This window comes from Lepisma saccharinum, chromosome 12, assembly GCF_977018435.1.
Source record: "Lepisma saccharinum chromosome 12, izLepSacc3.1, whole genome shotgun sequence".
Lineage (NCBI taxonomy): Eukaryota > Metazoa > Arthropoda > Insecta > Zygentoma > Lepismatidae > Lepisma > Lepisma saccharinum.
In genome coordinates, this window is record NC_139240.1 from 46,242,570 (window position 1) to 46,265,966 (window position 23,397).

The 23,397-nt window shown below is 37.4% G+C and overlaps 2 protein-coding genes and 1 pseudogene across 9 annotated transcripts in view; 2 read left to right on the top strand and 1 right to left on the bottom strand.

The window, feature by feature from the left end:
• LOC145996040 (uncharacterized) overlaps window positions 1-5,601 on the top strand; it is a 577,368-nt gene extending 571,767 nt beyond the window's left edge. For all 8 annotated transcript variants that reach the window (XM_083132243.1, XM_083132249.1, XM_083132247.1 and 5 more), the window contains 2 exons: window positions 899-1,040; window positions 4,522-5,601. In XM_083132243.1, coding sequence (XP_082988369.1) covers window positions 899-1,040; window positions 4,522-4,645 — 266 coding nt within the window. In that variant the 3' untranslated portion in view covers window positions 4,646-5,601. The remainder of the gene's footprint in view (window positions 1-898; window positions 1,041-4,521) is intronic.
• A 6,330-nt stretch (window positions 5,602-11,931) lies between these two features.
• On the bottom strand, window positions 11,932-14,064 carry LOC145996042 (inactive selenide, water dikinase-like protein pseudogene; annotated as a pseudogene).
• Window positions 14,065-21,036: 6,972 nt separating this feature from the next.
• The window catches only part of LOC145996461 (26S proteasome non-ATPase regulatory subunit 11-like), a 42,756-nt gene continuing 40,395 nt past the window's right edge, over window positions 21,037-23,397 (top strand). Inside the window, exon 1 of the mRNA XM_083132952.1 lies at window positions 21,037-21,173. Coding sequence (XP_082989078.1) covers window positions 21,089-21,173 — 85 coding nt within the window. The 5' untranslated portion in view covers window positions 21,037-21,088. The remainder of the gene's footprint in view (window positions 21,174-23,397) is intronic.

The window sequence follows — 23,397 nt, forward strand, 5'->3', positions numbered from 1 at the left end:
GGCACATGTGCTCTGCCCTCAAGTGGGTAAATATCAAACTCTCGCAGCAAAGTATTTCATGCGTAGAAACACGTACACGTTTCCATAAGCACTCCAAAACAAAGAACTTAATGAGGGTGGATCAAATGAAAACAGAACAGTGGATGTATTGGGTTATATTTATTTATTTATTTATGTATGTATGTTTGTGTGTGGCAACAACCCTGTGTAGAGGTAGAACGGGAGGTAAGGAAGGAACCACTACTGCATGATGGACTCACCCTAGATAGTCGCGCGTGAGCACATGATATGCATAGGTGGTCGGGCAGCAGTATCGTCCAAGCAGCAATCAAGGCCAAACGGCCTGCCATGTTGTCCTCTGGACTGGTTTTGCTGCATGACAACGTGCAGCCACATACGTCAGCTGTTACAAAGAACATGTTGGCAACGTTTGAGTGGACAGTGTTGGAATACCCACTGCATAGCCCTGATCTATCACCATGCGACTTATATCTTCGGTACATTGAAAAAGGCATTGATGGGTCAGCACTCTCATTCGGACAATGAAGTCACGGACAATGTTCGCAACTGGTTCCGATCTCAGCCAAAGGAGTTCTACAAGCAGGGTTTTCACCGCTTGGTGAAACAGTGGGACAAGTGCTTGTGTAACTTTGCAGATTAAGTTTGAAATAAACCTTGTTGATTTCATTCTGTGGCCCCTGTTCCCTTTTTCATTTGATCCACCCTAATACATCTGTGATTTGTGTACCATAGAAGAAAATGTAGATACGACACTGAAAGGGTTACATAAATACAGAACTTTTGTTACAATTTTCAAGCATCAGTAGAGTGGGAATCTGTATTGTGTGTGGCCATCTGTGTCCTTCTTGTAACAGTATTGTATGCTCTCCTTCCGCAGGAAATGGACTCCACTCTGCTGCAATGTCTCCTTGTAGCTTCCAGCCAGTAGTGACTGATGGGTTTTACACAGGCTCCACACCTCCAACTAGGGACCAAATAATCCACAGAAGGGATTCAGATAGGCCTCCTTCAGCACGCAGGTAAGCAAAATAAGAGATTCAAACTATACAAAATCATATGTGGAAACGACTGCTGTATACCCATCAGTCAACTGATTTGCCAAAGACTATGGTTTGAAATTGGAAGGGGAGACAGGGAATTTCCTGTTTTCTTTCCCTGTCTCTACATTTCCAAATCCGTTTAGAGCCAAGGAAAATCTCCCCTTTGAGAATTCATTACAATAAAAACTGAATTGCATTTATTTGAAAATAAGTTTGTTATAAGGTTCTGCACCAAGTGTGATTTATTTCAATATCATCAGAATGGGCATGAATTGTACAAGAGAGTTTGAATATCTCCTCATGTAGCAAATGGAAGCTGTTTTTGAAGTTCATTATTAAGCTAGATACAATCTGTAGGTATTTATACAGAGAGGTTATTTAAGACTTTTACCGCGAGAGCGTCGGCTGCTCGGCGACCCCGTCATGCAACAGGTCCCAGCAAATTGCGTTACAGGAAGTCTGTAACAGAAACTGCTTGTTTTGTAATGTTTCCACTTTTAACAATTACAGTTACAATTACAATTGAAATAAGCACGTGCCTTGTCGCAAGGATGCTGGAAACGGTGTCCTCCCAAGTACAAATATTTCTGACATCTAATCTTAGATTAGACATCGCTACTTTATCCTCAGTTGACAAAGGGAAGACAGCATCCCGGTGCATAAAGCAAACCAAAAGCGTAAAATGATATTTAAAAGTAATAATAATGATGATCACTAACCTCCTGTGTTATAAGAGATATTGAAAATGACCTCCTTCAACAGCAATACAACACGTTTCTTAGGTTCAAGAGATCCTGTCTCTCGTAATGACCTGACTACTTTTCTGAAAGAGTTTGTTTTCACGCAATTATCGTACATAAAAAACCTATGTTCAAGACTATGTTTGTTTAGCGGCATAACTAATGAATGAATAACAATTAACACAAAATAATGCACTGGCACTGATTAACACACAATTCAATAACACAGTATAAACAACATGCGTACTGATAAACTCAAACAGAAGTGAACATGAGTGTGCACACTCACTACGTCTGGTAGCCAACAGTGTTGCCAACCGTTTTTCGGCAATGTCCCTACACCAAGTAAAGCGACTAAAAAAAACACCACCTCATGAGCATGCAAAACAGAAGATAAAATATACACATTTGCCTACCAAATCTTTCTGCTCGGTGCTTTTACAATTAATGAAGGAGCGAATTTACAATACAGGACCCCTCCCCGATTTTTTTTAATATTTCGCATACTCACTAATTGAGGCCTCCTAATCACGAATTTGAAGTTAAAATTTGGGGGTCAGCGGTAGAAATTGAGTGGTCCGCGATCGGCAAGATTGCTCATTATTTACCGGAAGATTTCGTGTTTCCAATACTTAAAAAACAAAATATACATTCCTGATATTACAATGACCCCAAATTTTAACTGTTTGCCTAACCTAACCTTACTGTGAATGGTTCATGGGGCTATCCGTCAATGGTTTGTAGGGCTATCCATCAATGGTTTCTAGGGCTACCCGTGCATGGTTTTTCGAACCCAAATTTTAACTATGTTTGCCTATTTTTTAGACAAAACAGAGCATCTATGTAAGCTTGATCTTGTGAAGTTAGGAATAGTCTCTTGAAAGCTAGATGGCGCAGTCATCATAAGCATTGAAAAAGCTAACCTTACCGAGAGTGGTCAGTGGGGCTATCCGTGAATGGTTATGCACTAATTGTGATTACGAACCGATAAAAAATCTTATTTTCATATCACTTTAACGGCAAACGTTCATCATAGAAGACGCCATTTTCGTATCCTGCAATTTTACAATCGATGCACTGTTGCCAAACTTACCTGTAATCAAATCAGTCCACATTCCCCATGTTCTTCTACATCGTGATTGTCACTGTCACATGTAAGCACCTTCTTTGGGCAAAATACCGAAATCCATAAGTTTATTAATTAGCCCACGGCCATCCTCCTGCACACTCCACCTAACAATCTGTACAACATTAACAACTTTTTTACTGTTCTCTTCGAGCATTCTTACACGATCCATGCTCTCCAAGTATGAAATCAACAGTGTGGCAATACTGTAGACAGCGTAACTAATTGCGAACATCAGTTGCTCATATCAACAAATATGGCTACCATACTTGTATACGGAGAATCATTGCGAGAATTGAAAAGCTTATTTTACAACTTCTACACGATAATGAACAATTTTTTCACCTCATCCCAACATGTTAACCTGAGATAAATCATCACGACTAATTATTTCGTGAGTATAAGACGTAGCATAGAAATTACAGAAGTAAAGTATCCAGATAAACTAATCCATTCATTCCAAACTGAGCGTGAAGAAAGTGCAACTGACTGGCGAGTAAGCTTTGCACCTTTGCACAATAAAATGTAAATTTTCCAAGATTGTAAAAGTCACTACGTTTTCCCTCATTTGGCAAAATTGGTCCCTACGTCCCTACGTTTTCCCTCATTTGGCAAAATCTGTCCCTACGTGGGCGAAATCTATTGAGTCCCTACGGTTGGCATCACTGCTGACGGGTGTCGCATTCGTGCAGTATGAAGCGCCCTCTCGCGGATGGCAACTCCCCCGATAAGCTGCCGGTGCTCTCGCGACAACTGAGGATAAAGTAGCGATGTCTAACCTAAGATTAGATGTCACAAATAAAGTGCCAGAAATATTTGTATTTGGGAGGACACCTTTTCCAGCATCTTTGCGACAAAATACGTGCTTATTTCAATTGTAATTGTAACTGTAATTGTGAAAAGTGGAAACATTACAAAACAAGCTGTTTCTGTTACGGACTTCCTGTAAAACAATTTGCCGGGACCTGCTGCCAGATGGGGCCACCGAGCGGCCGACGCTCTCGTGATAAAGACTTAAATAACCTCCCTGTAGAATCCCTTGTGGAGAAGCAACTTCAGATTCAAGTTACGGCTGAACAAATGGAAGTTTCAACTTTTCCCACCACAAACAAAATCTTCAACCTTTCCTACTTGCATTCATGTATTTTTCTAAGCCATCAGAAGTTTGATATTTCCAATAGAACAAGTAAAATAATGCTTCCATAAGGGTAGTGTTAAGTTTACATGGTATTATTATGAATTTTAGAAGAAAAAAAATGTGTGTGTGCTAATCATTACTCAATACATGGCAAGTAACATCCTTGTACTTGCTTGAATTTCTCTCCCTATCCAACAATCAATTACTGTTTGGTTTCCCCTTCTCATTATTACTTTTACATATGAAGTGAATATTCTAAAACATGATTATGTAGATTCTAAGTACATTTATGCACATTTATGTACATTAATTGTACTAATGAATGGGCCCTGAAAAACTGGAAAAGTAAGGGACTTTGATTTTTGCAATTCAGAATATATATATTTTTTTTATTGAGTAGAATATTTACTATTTCTAGAAGTCATAAAGATTACATAGGTAATTTATTTTTTGCAGGAATATATTTCAAGAGGAAGTAGTCTCAAGTCGCACACAAGGAAGTGATGTTCTAGAATATATTACGAGATTTGAACAAATTAAACATACGCTAGGACTGCCTGAACCTAGCAACAAAAGCTGAACTAGACTATCTATTAGGTTTTCGTTAAAGGCAGGTGCATGACAAATATTATGCTGCTGTATCTCGAGTTCCTCTCAAAACAGTTACCAGTCTTTTTTTCTAGTCTGGATTCATGTTCCTTTCCATTATATGGGAAGCACTACTTTGTTTTAATGGTTTTATCCTTGCCTGTAACATATGTTTTTATTTACAGGCAAGTAAAATGTCTCGTTACATACTGCACTGATTGCAAAAGCAACTCGTAATGCCGTCTTGTATATATTTGCATGTGAACATATTGCATACTAATTTATTATATCAATGAGAATAACATAGGCAGCGCTTTAGTTTTTTTAAGCACTTATTTTATCATAATTTAGCTGCATGTGAGACATCAATTTCTTTATTTAACCACTGATTGCATGAAGTTAAGCTTTAAGAAAAACAAGATTACAATTTCACTATTTTTTTAATGAAATTGATTTTTTTTAATGTAATTATGTTTTATGTAATAATAAAGCAGCTATTGCAGCAGCTTATTTTTAAGCATTTAGTAAAAAAAAATACACTAGTTCACATCAGTTGTAAAGTTGCTTTGCAATGCTAGTAAGGTGCAGTACAAGTTATACATTATATTCGGTTCAGTCATGCCCTTGCCTTAGTAAAAGGATTATTAGTATTATTACAAGGAAGTTCTGTATATAAATGTGTAAATTTCATGTTCTGCGAATCCAGGCCTGAATTGCTAATAGTGCAAAGTGATGTTGATTTAAAATATGTTTTTATGGAATGCTTTGTATAAATTAGATTCATAAGCTTTGTTACCAGTATATAGTTGATGCAGATATGTAACAGGTTGGTATGCAAGGGGTATGTAGTTTTACCAACACGACTGAATATTGTAAATTTATTGGGCGAGTGTGTTTCGCTTGTTCATCATATTAATGTTAATTTTTTGTAAATAAAATGCATATATATTCTTACATGAACTCTATTTGAAAATCCATGCTTCCTATTTGTGAACTGAATTTTGGTTCTTAAGTATAATTTGGTGACTGATTTCCAAAAGTGAGAAGATCGTTAATACATTCCAAGTTTTGTAAACTAACATGTAATACGGTAGCTTCACACTTCTCACGTTTGGAAAGTGCAATATGCTCAAGGAAGCAGAACTGAAGATTGCATGTAACCGCTTGGTCCAACTTTCATATGTTGTGTGATTTGTGGAAGATGTATTAGAATGAACTGTGTATGAATTAAAATTTAAAGTTTTTGAATATGTCACTTTTAAGTTGCAGGAAATAAGTAACTGTCTGAAATTTTGTACTGAAATCTGAAATTCTTGTGCATAAATGACAGCTGCTGGAAGTATGTTTTGAGAATGTAGCCAATCTAACCTAACCTACTCAGGTAAGCATTTTCGAAGGAGTGGTATTTCTTTCATTTAAAAAGAATGTACAGAAGAAAAACAGGGAAATACTATATAGGGAGCGCAACCAAACCTGCCTAACCAACTGACATAAACCATCCATTATGGGAATACCATTTTTCAGAATATATGCAAATCGAATATAAATCCTGCAAAGATGTAAATGAATATGCTTACAAAAATATCTGATCAACGAAAATACACAACCACACTTGGTGTTAAATATTTCATAACTGTAGTAGTGGTCAGTTACCTTGACAAGTCAACAAGTAGGTCATTCAAGTGTAAGACTCATATGGACATGGACAGAAAAATCATTCCACAAGAAAGATGCACTTAGTATATATCACACTTCTTTAATGAAACAAATTAACAATGTGTGTGCAATTAATTTTACTTCAAGACTTGACGCGTAAACGACCACAAAACATAACATCGTAACTGATGCTTTGACCTGCAGACTCCTAAAAAGGACTCCATAGTGGGTTTCATTGCAAGGGCTGTTATTTTGGTGTAAATTGAGGATTGTAATCATGACAAGCAACAGGCCATACTTTCACAACCAGTAATTCACCAATGAATTATTACTCAAAGAAATATTCAGCATCCTATTATTTTGTCTACATTATAGTTTGCTACAAACAATTCGAGATGCAATGTAATTTCTGAGCAAGATTTTTTTTCTTTTTTTTTAACCATTGCTTGCATGTTTTTTATTTGCAATAAACCAAGTTCGCAAGAGCAAAAACACGGATGTGTAACAGTATGGTATAGTGAAAACACATTTCTTCAAATTTACAGGAGATACTACTTACGGAACTGAGTTTCTGTAGACTTTTGGAAGCTCGTGGAAGTGTTTTCTCCTTTCAACTTATTCGGCCAGTAAATCATATATTTTTCAACATAAATGTGTATCCGATGCATGATAGCTCTTGCCACCATTACCATCGACTACGTGAATTAAATGTTCCGTGCGTTCAATTATGTAACCCCCTGTTAGTGTAGCAACCACGCGGTAGTTTTACAAGATGACATGTGAAGGTTGAATTGTGAATTTTTTTTTTTCAATTTAATTTTGTACGTTTGCCTAACCTAACCTTCAGCGTATGGTTTGTGGATCAATTTTCGCTTAAAAACCTTCTGTGAATAGTTTGTGCGGCATTTTTCGGTTAATAAGTTTGGAAACACTGCATATCAGCTGACGATAGACAACGTGAATCAAGATTTGCCCGCCATATTGTGTGTAACGAAAGCGAATTAGCAACGAACAATAAATACTTGTAATGTGAAAATTGACGCTTTTTTCAGTGCAAAAAGTAAAAATGTTCCGCTATGCATAACAGGTAAGTACAAATGTCAATAATTAGGAAATAAACAAGTGAAATGTGTTTTTACTATACCATACTGTTACCCACTGATGTACATATTTCACCATGCATCTGCAAACTTAATCTAATTCAAATTAATTTGAGCAGAAATTTAAAAAAAGTAGAATTTTTGCAAATATCACTAAAATTTATTGATACCAATATTCTGCAAATCTGTCAGAGATCTCTCCTGCAGCGTAATGGGTAAGTTAGGGGTAGAGCTAGCTACGCTAACAGCACTAAACCTAACCTATTCACATATTCATTTCTGCTATTAAATGGATACATGAGTAGGCTAGGCAGGTCAGATTTTGTACTGCACACACAAACATGGCTGTTGCTAGTTGCTCATTATGTAACATATTGCTTTATATTTTTCCGCACAGTCGGAGTGGAGTGCAATGTGAAATCATTGTTGTACATTACTTCACTACATGGTGTTGTGTAAGAGCAACTGACAAATGCGTATAGTTTTTGGCCCAAGTTCCTTTTGTTTTATTGTGATTTCATCATCCTACGAGTGCAATTTTTACATTGTTCGATTTACGTCTGATAACACACACTGCGAAGTTTTAGTGATTACTTAAGATTTTGTTCAATATATGCTTTCGTGGTTAGGTTAGGCAGGTCAGGTTTGGTTCTCTCAGCATTAAAATAAATAAACGCATTCTACTAAGGTTCAGATTTACATCTTTCATTCATTCTCACTAGTCTATGATATTTACTGTCGATTGTCAATGGAGAATATCTTGTCCATGGGAAGGACACATGCATGCGTACGGTAATTTTCAAGTTTCTTTTTTTTTTTCAACATAATTAACTTATTTTTCAAATCCAAACCATGCTCATTACTTGAAGGAAGGTCCAAATTTCGTGTGACGATTTCCAAAATACTACGATAATTAGCCTTTCGGTAATTATGCGATCGAACACCTCTCACTTGAAACATTTCGTTAATTTTAGCATTGATACTTCCCTATTCTGCATTGCGGAAGATTCTTTAAGGTGAAGTTATGCCCTTTTCCATAAAATAGTGTCAACTTTCCATATTACGAGTCATTATTTGTCTTCCTTGTTCCGCTTCGGTAACACAATATGGTGTGCACTCGTCATGGATCATCGCGCGTCGTGCTTATGTAAGGTTGATTTGGAGTGGGTATGCAGTGTTTCAACCTTCTTAACCGAAAAATACCTACTTTCGTGTTCGTTATGTCATCACAAACCATTGACGGAAAGCCATTTCTGGCAAGGTTAGGTTAGGTAAGCATAGTTAAAAAAAAATTGTAAAAAAAAAGAAGTTTGGAAACACTGGCGAGACCGCGTGACTTTCGACGCTCGCACCATCTGCAGGTACATAATGGAAACAACAGCATAATGTTGTCGCTTTACAGAAAATGCGAGTTCCTTACATAAAAAGTGATTATTTCTTGTTCTGCAGCATTCTAGGGTGAAGTTTTCAGTTTCCGCGAAAGAAAATACCTCGAAGATCTTCGACAATGCTACAGAAACTGATTTCAGTAAGTAGTTTCTCCTGTAAATTTGAAGAAATTCGTTTGGGCAACATTGCATATTTACCAGACTTTCTGCTAGAATTTGAAAAAAAATCATAAAACAATTGGAACAGTTACCTAGTTTTTTAAAAAGATTTTCCAACCATCATCTTGAACAGTGTCCTAAGAATATTGTAATTTGACATTGTGGATAAATAATGAAGCAATCATATATTGTACAGTAATGGACACTTCTGGGTTGTAACGATTCCATTGAAAGTGTGCGTGACTGTACATGAGCATGATTCCTGTAACTAAAATCTCTTAGTTTTTCTTGTACCACAAGTACTCACTTAGCAAACTTAATTTGTTACAGAATATGTTAACAATTCCACTTTCCTATTTTTAAAAAAAATGCAGTTTATAAACACTTTATTTCTTAAAGAATTATCCCATTCGTGAAATGAAAAGGCAAGTAAATATGACAAAACAATGTTCAACATGTACTGAATTTGTTAATAATATACTAAATCTTGGGAACACCACTTACTTAGGTTTCTTTATGTATCAGGTCAGGATTACTTCTTCGAAGTACATTACAAATTGCTTGTTATAACTTCATTTTAATCTATGGCTTGAAAGCAATATTTTTCTTTTTGCAGAGATTAATAGATACATATCTTGTTGCGTAACTATAAACAATCATAAAAGGAATGGTACGGAACTTTTAATCCAGGGGTGTCCAAATGTTTTTTGCATGCAAGGCAAACCTACTATTTCAGCAATTTATCATGGTCATGTTAAATTTTACTTACACCAAAAATAATTGGTTGGTACTACTTTACTATGGAGGTGACACCTATAAATAATTTATTTCACACTTTTTTACATTGCTAACATACTATTCTGCATTGCGGAACATTTCTTTAGGTGAAATAATGAATTTGTAACTAAAATAATGTCTATTTCTTACTTACGAGTACTTACTGTTACTCGTTATTTCGATTCTGTAACACACATTACGGCGATAGCGTACTGGTTCATTGTGAGTGTGTTTTGTCGATTTATGCAGTGTTGTAACCTTGTTCATCTGAAACTACCTACTTTCGTGCTGGATTTGAAATTATGCTAATACCTCGCAAACCACTGACGTTAGCCCCACAAACCATTTCCCGTAAGGTTAAGTTAGGCAAGCATAGTTAAAAAAAATTAAAAATACTAGACACGTCATGTTATAGTGAAAACACTGCGAGTTTGAAACACTGACTACAGGGTTTACGTCATCTAACACACGGAACATTGTGCTCTCATGCAGAAAGCAAATGGTGGCAGCAGAAATAGCATGTCGGACAGAGATTTTCACAGAAAACAACATTCATTCGCATTAAAATGGATCAAAACTACATTCACGAACTTCCACAACGCTACAGAAAATGATTTGCTTAAGTACTTTCTCCTGTAAAATTGAAGAAATCTGTCTCCGGTATAGTAAAGTGTTACCCAGAAAGCAAATGGCGCCAGCAGAAACAGCGTGTCGGACAGAGATTTTCGCAGAAAAAGACATGTTTTCGCATTATAATGGATCAAAACTACATTCACGAACATCAATAATGCTACAGAAAATGATTTCCATAAGTACTTTCTCCTGTAAATTTGAAGAAATCCGTTTCCCTTATACTCCCAAAATAATGCACTTCATCAGTCCAATGTTTAGTCTAAAAGTGTTCTATTTTATGATTATTAGTTCTAAGTGTTGTAAACTTATGGTGATGTCACCACGTGGTAGACATTCTTAGCAGATTGTCATCTAGTTGTAACCTGTTAAGCTGAGTGTCAAGAAGCTGACATACACAGGTGCCCACTGGAACTTGTGTTTAGAGCACATCTATGATTCATTTAAGTACTCAGAACATTATTTTTATGTGTAAACATCATTTCATATCTATATCCCACATGAAATGTCAAGTCATGGAAAAAATACCTCTCTCAAGTGCCTTGATACCAGTATTGTTATGGGGGAAGTATTTCTTTCAACAACTGTTCAAACATGGACATTTCTGGGCTGTAAGGTCCCACTGACCAACTCTGAGGGCATACTAACAACTCACAAATACAGTGAAACTTCAATTTTATGTTTTTCAGGTGACCAGGCTGAAAATACTTAAAAGTGCAGAAAAATTTTGTAACATTGAATGTGTAATGTGGAAACGTAAAATCGAAGTTCCACTGTATGTATTGAAAGCACTCTGGGGAAAGACTTCAAAATGTATGGTGACATAGATCCCAAATATATGCAAAAGGTCACTTTTAGCACTTACCATAACTTATACAGTATGTTGAATTAAAATAACCAGTATTACTACCCACCATCTATGTTTGCCTGAACACCCTGTACTTTCATTTGTAATTTATATAAAACAGCAAGGTACAGGCTTCATAAACCACAATAATGCATGCACAAGCATAAAGAATACCAAATATGCATTATTAAACAGATTGGTAACAGTTCCATATATCGGATATTTTGTGTTTCGCATGGTTTGTACTTACCAATTGTGTATTGCGGAACATAGTTCAAGGTGCCATTATGCTTTTTACACTAAAACAAACGCAATTTTTCACATTCAGAGTGCTTTTTTTTATTTCTTTCTTCGCTTCTGCACGGTAGCTGACCGAAGGTTAGGTTACGTTAGGCAAGCATAGTAAAAAAAGGGGGGTTGAAACACTGACAGGGGCTTACGTCATCAAACGTAAGCAGCATCCGGTTGTCATAGGGAAAGCAATGGCAATTGTAAGTCAGTGAGATATTTCTCTTGGAAAATACATGATTTCCCGGTCAAATATGTTCCACGATGAAAGGAAATACCTCAACGAACGTTGTAAACCTTGGAGAAACTAATTTCCATAAGTAGTTTCTTGTGTAAAATTGAAGAAATGTCTCTCCGATGTATGAAACTGTTACCTAATATTGCTATGTGGGAAAGGTACATATTTCTTGCTGTAACAAATGAATAGACAACATTCTGCTTATATGGTTTATTCTTTATGAAACAATGTCACCTCAGCATTTACACTTGTCTATAACATTTGGGACACCATCATTGGAACAAGGTTTGAATTTTTCCAAGCTTTCCTGTGCTCCAAGTCATTTATTTCCAATTGAAAAGCCAAGTGATTATACTTTGATGAAATAGCAAAACGATTCACATGCACCACTACAATTGTGTGCCATGAACTTAAAACAGTAGTTAGTTACTTATCACAATATCACTCACTAAAGCACGGAATGTTTCTCTCAAACAAAAACGATCACAATAAGTACTGAATTGGAATCTTAAAAACAAGTCAAGCCATTAACTTCCGTGCAAGGCACATTTGCATATAAGCTCAACTGAAATAGTAACAATATCAAATTATTTTAATTTTTATCAGAACAACATGTAGCTTAATTCTGTTGTGATCATGAATTATTGTTTTAAAATGAACAAAGGTATGGTACTGATCATGAAAACATCAAATTATACTAATATGACCTCCAATTAAACAAATCACAAGTGGCATTTTAAAATTTACCAAATTTCACCTTCTCTCTCCCTGTTAGGAACCTCAATTACACGGGGTTTATCTATGATTCTAGCTGTACGGTTCCCTCGCTCCACAATGCCTATGATCCATGCTTGGTATCCTTCCTGCTTCTCAATGTCTTTGCAAAAAGCTGCAGCTTGTTCCCTTGGCATACAAACCAACAGCCCACCTGACGTTTCAGCAGCATAGCCTTGCAACAATTTTGCATTCCCACATGCTTTAGCGATTGCAGCCATTTTTGCAATGACAGGCAAGTTGTGTATAACAAACGCTACTTCATTCTTCTGATGTTTAGCCAAATTCTGTGCATGTCCCAAAATACCAAATCCTGTTACATCAGTTGCCCCATGTGCATTGTATTTGTGCATCAATCGTGCAGCCACCCGATTCAGCCTTCCCATGGAATCCATTGCTCTCAAGTAAGCTTTACGAACATCGTCCTGTGACACAATTAACTTGACCCTTTCCCACTTCTCTGGCATATCAAGCCACTGATGTGCATTCACAGCCATTTGGATACCCAATGGTTTTGTCAGTACAAGAACATCACCTACAGCTGCATTATCTGGCAAAATATACTCATTTTGCTGGCAAACAGCAGTTGCTACACCTCCAATTGTGCACCAGGGATTCATTACTGTTTGGCCACCTGTAACATTTGTACCAGCTGACAATGCAGCATCTTTAAATCCCCTCATCAATAAAGGAGATACAACATCTCTTTCCTGTTCAGTCATCTTGGTAGAAACCCCGAACAACATCAGCATATTGTCACATTCAGTTACCCCCATAGCATATAAATCACTTAACACATTGGCACACGCAATTTTCCCCATCATATAAGGATCATCTACTAATGGATAAAGAAAATCTGTTGTTTGTACTAAAGATAAACCACCATGCTTCAATGGAGTTACAGAAGAATCCATGCCAATCCCAATTTTAGTAGTTGGCATATGTAAAAAATGAGCATGCTCATCTTCAACATTCTCATCTTGCAATCCCTCAAGTAGCTTCAGCAACACTACTTGAGGGACTTTACACCCTCATCCTTTTAGATCTGTAAATCGAGTCAGTCGGAAGGTAACATCTAAACCGTGCACAACAGGGTCGAATGGTTGACCAACGGCTTCTCCACAATTGCCTCCAATGTTCAACGGAACTGCTCCCTCGTTTACTGCTGGTGCCTGCATTTTTGCTGTGTACTCGACTTGTCACTTGTCTACTCAAAACTACCACTGTTCATGTTCTAGTAATTGCCTCGTAAGCACAGACACTTGTTGGTTAACTGTACTTCGTCTTATCTATGCACACTCCCTCTTACGTGCTTCACACACAACCAGTTTGTAGTGCTGTAAATCTGCAGTAAATTATTTACACAAGAAGAACGACCGATGTTCAAGGAGATTTCTACTAAAACGATTCAGTCTCGCATAAATGTTACTTATCTTGGGTAAATTCCAAAGGTTAAACGTTACAACCAAGAAAGAAATTAGTTGCACCGAACAGAACCAACGCGGACAAAGCGTTACAAATACCACCACAGATCATACAAAATTCTCAACGTCCACAGACTCATAGACAATAATACACACAGACTACAACAATTGCTACAACAGTTCGTACGTAGGGCTGGAAATTTCCACCGGAAAAGGACGAAATCGAAGAAACTCCCACCGTAGGGAACTTTTATAGATATGGGAAAAACTGCTTAGCGGTAATCCCAAGTAAAATGTAAATAAATAAATAAATAAAGTAGGGAACTTTCTTATCGTCAATTTGGGAGGACGTAGAGTGCAGGTTGCCCCCACTTTTAGTCACTTTTGCCCCCCGCACTATGCTAAACCTTATTTAGAAAGGGGAGTATACTGTCCTTGCCTCTCCAGTTTTGTCACTTTGACGCTTTGACCTCCCAGTTTTGGATTCCAATCGCCGCCACTGGTGTTGAGTATAAAATTTTGTCCCTTAGCAGTGGCGGCGATTAGGGGCAGTCGCTCCCCCAATTTTCGCCACTTTTGCCCCCGCACTATGCTAAAACTTATCTACAAAGAGAAATATACTGTATTTGTCCCCCTAGTTTTGGCACCTTGCCCCCCAAGTTTTAGGACCCAATCGCCACCACTGTCCCTTAGAGTATACTCTGAGTTCTGTCCGGTACTCTTTCCGCCGCCATCTTGAAACGTGCTTTTTCAGAAGTAGCAAACAAGGGGGGAAAGGAAGCACAGCACAAAGACGACAGCAGACAACAAGCAGTCAAATAGGGCCTCGCCGATGGCACAGTGGTAGCATCGTCGCGTTGTACTCAAGGGGTCTCGGCATAGTCTCGGGTTCGATACCCGGTGGAGGCACATAGTGGTTCGGATCCAGGGTTGGCAAAATTTGTGTTTTTTTTAAAAAGAACAAAACAAACTGTTTTTTTTGTTTAAAACATGTTTTTTTTGTTTTAAACATAGTTTTGAACATGAGTTAAAAAAAACATGTTTTAAACAAAACAAATTCAGCCTTTTCCCAGTAAATTATAGTTAAAGTCGTTAAAGAGAAAAAAATACTAATTTTTATGAGTACAGTGGCGACAAGGACAGTTTATTTACCTTTGGAGATAAGGTTTACCATACTGCAGGGTAGGGGTGTGCGGGACAGAAGTTTTTGGGTCGGGACGGGAAATTCTTTAAATCCCGACATTCGGGACGGGAAAAATTCTCAATTTCCCGAAAAAGTCGGAAACTTTTCTGGACGGGATGTGTTCGAAATTTCCCAAAGCTCTTGAAATCTCGAATTATATTCGTAATTTCCATCTTAAGAGCTTGTCTTTGCACTTCTGGTACAAATACTAACAATTTCCGATACGTTCCAGACATTTACAATGAAGAGAACGTCTACAATTGACAACGTTTTAAAATTACCATTCGGAATTTCCAGACTGCTTGGGATCCCAAAAAGTCGGGAAGTCATTTCCGGAAGTCGGGATCGGGACGGAAATTTTCTTTCCCGATGCCGGTCCCGACTTTTCGGGATCCCGCACACCTCTACTGCAGGGACAAAAGTTGTGGGTAATAGCCCCACTTTTTCCGCCACTACTGAAGTAGGTTATGATTTATATTCATCTAAATTTCAAGAAACTAAATATTATAGAATTACTATCCTCGTCCTGTAAAAAATCACGGTGAAATATTTCATGCTGTCTGAAGAGTTTATATAGCAGAAAACAACCTGCAGTGTCATAATAGATTCTCCAGATCAATTTATCTTTCAAAGTACAAAATTATGTTACCAAAAGTAAGCATCTGCGCTTCATTCAGTTATACAGACCAATGAATCGTATCGCAAAAGAAAAAAAAAATCACGTCATGATCAAAATCAGGCATTGTGTATTCAGATATTAGTTTCCATTTCCAGCTTCCACCAGTCTCAAACTTAAAGGACGATACGAAACAAGAAACTGAGAGGTTCCGATTTCTACAGTAAAGCACGGGTCTTTCTTGTCGCACAACAATTTTGCTACCTTGTGCATACATAGCTAGCCTGCCTAACCTAACAACATAGGCATTTAGCCTAAAATTAAAAAGCTTTCTCCCGTGACGTCAGAACATAAGGTTGCTCAAGTGTTGTGCGATAAGTGAGACCTGTAAAGCCCGGATTAATTGGCACAGATTCAATTAAAAACAGGGTTTCCTAACAAAAAAATTATCACAGACTACGAAATATATACAACCAAAATGTGTTTTAAACACTTGCAAAAAAAAACATGTTTAAAACACATTGTTTTAAACGTTTAAAACATTTGTAAAAAAAACAAAGCCGTGTGTTTTAAACGTTTAAAACAAAGTGTTTTAAACACTTTTGTTTTAAACATGCCAACCCTGTTCGGATCTCATTTTACACTGTAGGTCCAGTCCCGATTAGTCTTACTGTGCATAAAGTGAACGTAAAATACCAAATCAATCAATAAGAAGTCAATCCCTCTTAGCTCTTTCTTAAGGCCAGGAGCAACATTTTCAGTGGAACAAAATACCCTAAACCTTGTCTCCCCCACCGACCTTTCCCGGCGGCAAGCTGGAGAAAGAGAGTTCTGTGCGCTGTAGAAACGGGGAGAAAACTTAGCATTGGTTGGGAGTATTATTTTACGTTTTCTTTTTGAAATATCAAACTTTCGACGCCATAGAAAAACACACGAACGGAAAGAGGACACGTTGAAGATTTTATTTCAAATTTCGCAAAGCAATAGAAGTTTTTTCATCAGTTGAAGCAGGGTGGAACCCAGTAGCGGCCATTGAGTGCCAAAACTGAGATGCAAGACAAGGGCGCCCGCAGAGTTGGGGCAGGGCGTCACTTGCCCCCTGATATATCTGCGAAGCCTTAATATAATTCATATTTTGAATTTGTAGAGTAAAAACATGGACGAGAAGTGCCCTGAAAGACCTCAGATTAAGTACCTATGCAAATGTTATCCTAGTGCTGGGGATGCTATAAGATAAATCTATTAACTGGGTAAAGCGGTGCTGCCCCTCCCGAAAAAAAAATCCTGCGGGCGGCCCTGGTGCAAGGAAGGAATATCTTGGCAGTGACGTCATCTCCCACCTTCACCTCTCCTTTCAGAAGCGAAGGCTCATTCGCTAGAGCGGACAACAAGGTGATGTGCAAAGCAATCGCAATCATTCCGACAGGGGCATAACTTTTCTATGACAGGGGTGATGCAGGCGTGCAAACCCCACACTGCTACATTAGTCTAACAAACCGCAGCTGCGAGCCAGGGATTGCAGGCTATTTTGTTTCTTTGTTAGGGAGTTTTTTTGTTGTTTTTTTGCTGGTTTTGTCATTGTTGTACAATGAGCAGTGGCATAAAGAAAGGTAAACAAGCCCTTGCTCAGCGATGCAAGAGAAATAGTTTTCAATGTGTATAAGTACTTTGATTGCGATAAAAACAAATCCACAGCTGTTCACAGAACGTCCGTGGCGACAGGTGTCACTGAAAGATCTGTGTGGAGAATTTTGAAGGAGAAAGACAAAAGTGTTGCGAGTGCGAGCGGGAAACCTTTGTAGGTTTCGGCGGGAAAAACCGACCGAACGCCCAGCCGCGTGTCACAAATCTGGATTTTTCTTGATGCAGCAGTCGTGCGCTGATCAATCCATGATTTATACACGAAAGGCATTGTTGTCACCGTACATAAACTGATGAAGGAACTGCAATAAAATATTAATTTTAAGGGTTCGCGTTGGTCGTTGCGTATGATCATAAGAAAATTAGGATTTAGATTTAAATAGCATAGCGTAAGCAGCATGGATGCTACTCCTTGAACGAAACAGCATCGTTGCGTTGCGGGCGGCGATCACTTTTGCGTGAAGTTAAAGAACTGCGCAGAGCAAACCACCGGTCTCTCATTTACATGGATGAAAGTTTCGTGAACACACACCACACTGTCCCCAAAGTTTGGCTGGATTCCAAAGATTCGGGGAGGGAGGTAAAAGTGCCAACAGGAAAGGGTCCCAGGTTTATTATTGTGCATGCTGTTGGTGAAAGTGGATTTGTGGAAGTGGCGAAGTTAGTGTTCCTTTCAAAAACAACTTCTGGGGACTATCATGGGGAGATGAACACTAACAATTTTATGTTGTGGTTCGAAGAACTGCTTCTTCCCAATCTACCCCCCAAACTCTGTTATTGTGTGTGACAATGATCCGTACCACAACAAGTTAGTGGAAAAAAATACCAACATCAAACAGCAGGAAGGATGAAATGAAGTCGTGGCTGTCATCTCACAATATTCCGCATGCAGAAGGTTTGTTGAAAGCCGAATTATATGAAATAATTAAAATAAACAACCCCCTATACGCCTTCATGGCGTGGTGCTAAGCACAGGGGAACACTTTACCTTTTACCTTAGTTTGTACCGCGATTCTTAGTGGTCGTACTCTTACTCGTGCCATGGTTCCTTTCATAGTAGTAGTCTATGTAAACTACAACCCAATGTAATCTACGCGTAGACCATTAAGAGACCATAGTGTGAGGCCAAAAGTAGGGGCAACTGGTCCCTTATCGCCGCCGCTGAACCGTCTTACCCACAGTAGTGAACAACATGCATCTCACAGCAGGCCCCTAGTCAGGATTTCTTTTAAGGAGGGGCCAAATCTGAATATGTAGAACCAAAAGCAGTGTCGAATCCTCCGCGGCGATATCAAACTTCACGGGAGGGGCGTTAAGGCATCAAATTTCAATACTAATAATTTTAAATTGCCCCTTTCCTCTGATATGTAATTATAAATACCCTGTATTTTTTAGGGGGAGCAGATCCGAAAATGTGAAATAAAGAGAAAATCTTAAATGCTGTGTGTGGGGGGGTTTATGTTATTTTAGTCCATTTATTCCAAGTTTGTCCAATCGCGACGATGAGGATGAAATTGATGAAGGAACACATTCACAAAGAACACCCATGCCCAGGTCGGGATTCAAATCCGGGTCTCCTGACACTGTATCGTGCTCTGATAATTAATCGACTTCTCCACAGTGATCGGCGAAACTATTTTTTATTCTACATCCTGTGTTGTTTTGAGGAATGAAATTATGTTGGTGCGAAACAAGCATTGCCCTCTGCTTATTGACGTCTTTATTTCAATACATTATCATGGACGTCCGCAGGATTTTTTCCAGGGAGGGGCAAGGAAGGTATTTTTTTCCAGGGGGGGCAAACGAAGGCAACTTTTCACCAAAAATAGTGTTGTTCCCTAAACAACTTTTCTTAAATTTGAATTTATGGTGTTCATGCAATAATTAACACATATTAATGTGGCTAAGATGAAATTATATGTGTGAAATACATATTTTTTGGTTGAATTTAATTTTCCAGGGAGGCCACGGCCTCCCTTGCCCCCCCTTCCGGACGCCCATGTACATTATCATCATATTGTGATGGTGATTGACAATTCGTCTACTGTTTCCTTTGTTGTTGGGTGTACAATTGTAGAGTTGCAATGTTATTGTACAAAGTAACGGATAAAAATCAACTCACCTACACCCCCCACCCCACCCAACAACCAGCAACAGAGTCGGATACTTACAGGTTGTCATCACACGGCTCATTGTTTACATTCAATTCTCAGAACTCAGAAGTGTTTGAATAGTAGGTACTGTGTTCTGAAGTTAACAATGTCTTCAAATTTTCTTATACCCAGCACCATAGAACAGCCATGATAATTCTATGTTTCGAAAATAATATATTTATAAATTAAATGATACGTATGGGGGTTATTCCTGAGTAAACAAAAAAATGATCGATCAGACAATTCGATTATTGATGGCGGGGAAAGAACTTCCAGTTTGGTGAATTTTCCAATGTAAACAAGTGGAATACAAATCGTCACCGAGCTCATTTTCTTATAAGAGATCGGAAACAAAATGGCTAACTTGAAATTTTTGAGTGATGTAGAGAAACAAAGGTACCTAGAAAACATTGGCAATTTCCCGGATCCTTTGGATGCACATATAAGGTACAATACTAATATTTTCCAAGGCAATGTTAATCTTCTACCATCAGTTTCGTTTTTGAAAAGACTTCTCCAGGTTGAAATGAAGCTTACATTGATTATAAACATTGAAATACTTCGATCACAACAGTAAAAGAAATAATAGTAATTACTAAGGTTAAAATTATTGTTATACACTAATACCTAATTAAATACATTTTATTCGAATTTAATTATTATATTATTGTTGTTGTTTGTTTATTATTATCATGCTATTCGATCCGAGTGAATATCCAGCACAACTATTTTCCATTAATACTTTCACATTTCATAGTTACTATACTGAAATACGAACATATTGTAGTTTGTTATTAACTTTGCAAGTGTCGTTCAAGAAAGGACTTTAGAAGTTAGAAAAAATACTCACGAAGTTTATATTTTGTGATCTCATCTAAAATTATAATTTTTCGAAACGTAAAATATTTTCATTTGATTTGATGAAGTGCCGACTGCAGAGCCTACTCCCACGTGTTTATGTCCAATCTTCTTTTTCAAAACCGGAAGTGCAGTCCCCGCCAGCACCAAGGAAGCACAGAAATGTAAACATCCGGTGAATAAATGTGAGTTAACCAAAAAACGAGACCTTTTCGCATCACGGCTGCTTCGTAAAAGTCGGGACAGGCCTAAATGGCATCAATTGTCATAAAAGTAAAACTAGACAATATTGCAGACTGCAGACTTCTGGGATTTGGAGCATGCCTCTCTCCACAACTAACTCATTCATTTATGTAAGGACAAAATCTAAATTTTTACAAATTTGAAAATAATTATGTTATTTTCATACATTTTATAGACTCACATTTAAATATTCCACAGTTCGAGGGGGTCTTGACCCCTCACCTGGTCAGGGGCCTGTCTCACAGACAAGAAATGAATTCATCATTACGTTTAAATTTCCGTTGATACGTAATATGTAAATAAGCACACAAGGAAATAAGAAAATCGAAATTTAAATCTCCACACACACATTTCTTGTCTCCGTTCTTCGAATCATACTTTAATGAATTCTTTGCAAATGATAATAGTAACTTTTTGTGTTTAGGTATCGACAGCACTGACAAACGGCGAAAAGACAAAGATGGCGGCGGCTATATGTGTGGAAAGAGCCCAGTCAACGTCAACCTCGAATAAATTGGAGGAAATAGCTGATTTGTCCAGGCTTCGTACGTAACTAATGTTCTTAAATTTATTGGAAGGTGTATTTATTAACTAAAAGCTACAATTCTTTTCTTAATATATATTTTTAACAGAAATTTGAAGGTAGCATTCGGCATTCTGCAATGTCACCTCGATATTCAGTTGTTCGGTAGTGTGTGTCAGATCACATTTTTGCAGCTATTAAAATGATATTTTTGTTAATTTTTATTCCATACTGACAATTTGTGACTGATATTTTATTTTTTTCGTGGAATATATTAAGTAAGAAATGTAATTATTTCACATTTTGAAGTTGGGACGACCATCTGTGGTAGAACAACGTAGAATTTTCCATGTTCATGCATAAGAAAGACAAAGTAATGTTGCGTTTTTCGGGGAAGTTGGGAGGTTTTCCAATTATGTATGAAGTAGTTTATTTTTTATTTGATAAAGTATACTGTTGCCAATTGAAGACGCGATTGTTTTATTTTAGATGTATTAGGTAACCTAACTTCCAAGGAAATAGTTGTAAGCGTGAACTTTCAGCATTGGTTAATTTTTATTCGTTACCTAGATTTTTCCGGCCACTAAAGTAGTGATTGGAGTTAGTTTGGTTCTGAAGATAAGCATTCTTTTGTTTTTCATAAAATTGAATAGTACAAGGGATCTTAAATCCATCCAAGTTTTATTGAAATAATTTTTGTTGAGCTACTGACTATTCTCTGAATGTAGCCTATCCTAGTTTGCTGACATGTCGACAAACACCATTATTTGAATAGACCTATCTAAAGGTTTTCAATTTTTTATTTATATTTATCTATAATATGGGGATCATGTCAGTGACAGATCATATATCAAAATAAATATTCATTCCTGTTAGATCTACACTTCAGTGTACATAAAACAAACCTGAAGTTTTGGAAAAAGATTTACAGTTAGACCTGTACCTGTAATAGTGGACTAGTAGGAGTGGGATGGCTATAAAAAAACGAGGCATTGATATTTGCAATTCAGATCATTTTAATTCATGAAAGCTTAATGAGTTGACTCAATAGTCTTATTCTATTGTCATGATACAGGACATATATCTTTGTTTTGAGTTTCTTTGCTATCAACATTTTAAATTGTTACCACACAGTTGCTTGTGGAGAGTGCATTGACCTTGGGAGATTACAAGTTTGTTATTGTCTCTTGTTTTAAATTTGGCCAACTGTTCAAATCCATTTCAATGATTTGTGGGTCGGGTACCCTATTCTACACCCTCGAATTTTGAATTTTTTTTTTTCTTTCATTATGAAGGTTATGTGATCCTATATGTGAATAAAAAAACATTGGAGCGCGGAAAGAAGTATTTACGACTGTACAGCCGTTTAAAGTTGCGATTTTGTCGTTTGCAATTGTTGAGTCAAAATTTCCCACCGGTTCCTGGCTCCGCCCCTGGGGTAATTGACTTACCGCCCCCTACTGCTACCGTAGCCCCGCCTGTATCTATAGACTCCCTTTTAAAGGCATGTTAGAATTTGGCCGAAGTCACCTGCCCCCAACACTATTTCTCACTGTTATCCGCATCGACACATGAAGATACAAAAAATGAAGGCTAAAATTAAACCAAAGAAGGTAACTTACCTCTTTTTACCAAGGCCAGGTATTGAATTGCAGGTCGAAGTTCAATTTGTAAGTCCAAAAATGAAGTAACTCCTACTTTGCAAGTCCTTGTTGTCCTTTTCCACAGAATACCAACCTCCACTCCCTTCCCATCATAAAAATTAGAAGTCGCAAATTATCCCATCCCACAAGACATTTAGAAAAAACAACCCTCCCCTTTACAGCATGCAGTTTCCAAAAAAATATTATTATTTCCAATTTCTGAAGTCGCATAAATGAAATCGAATGTCTGAAATGTCCAATCTGCCAATATATCACACAGAGAACATATCGCAATCGCAAATGTTCCATTTGCACAAGTCAATCATAAGAAGAAAAAGAAAAAATCAGACGTGCGCCTGTGACATAAATCGATGATCCGAAATCTTCAGACTTGCGCCTGTGACATGAATGCATCATTCGCCATCATAAAGTTGTGAAAAACCTTTTTGACGTTACGCAAGGAATTTTAATTTCATAAAAAATGTAAGTTTCGTAGCACGTAGAACTAAAAAAATATTTTCCGCGCTATTTAGAAACATCGTTTATTATGAAGAACTAATTTTTGTAACGAGAATATTTGAAATGTGCGAAAAATCGAGGGTG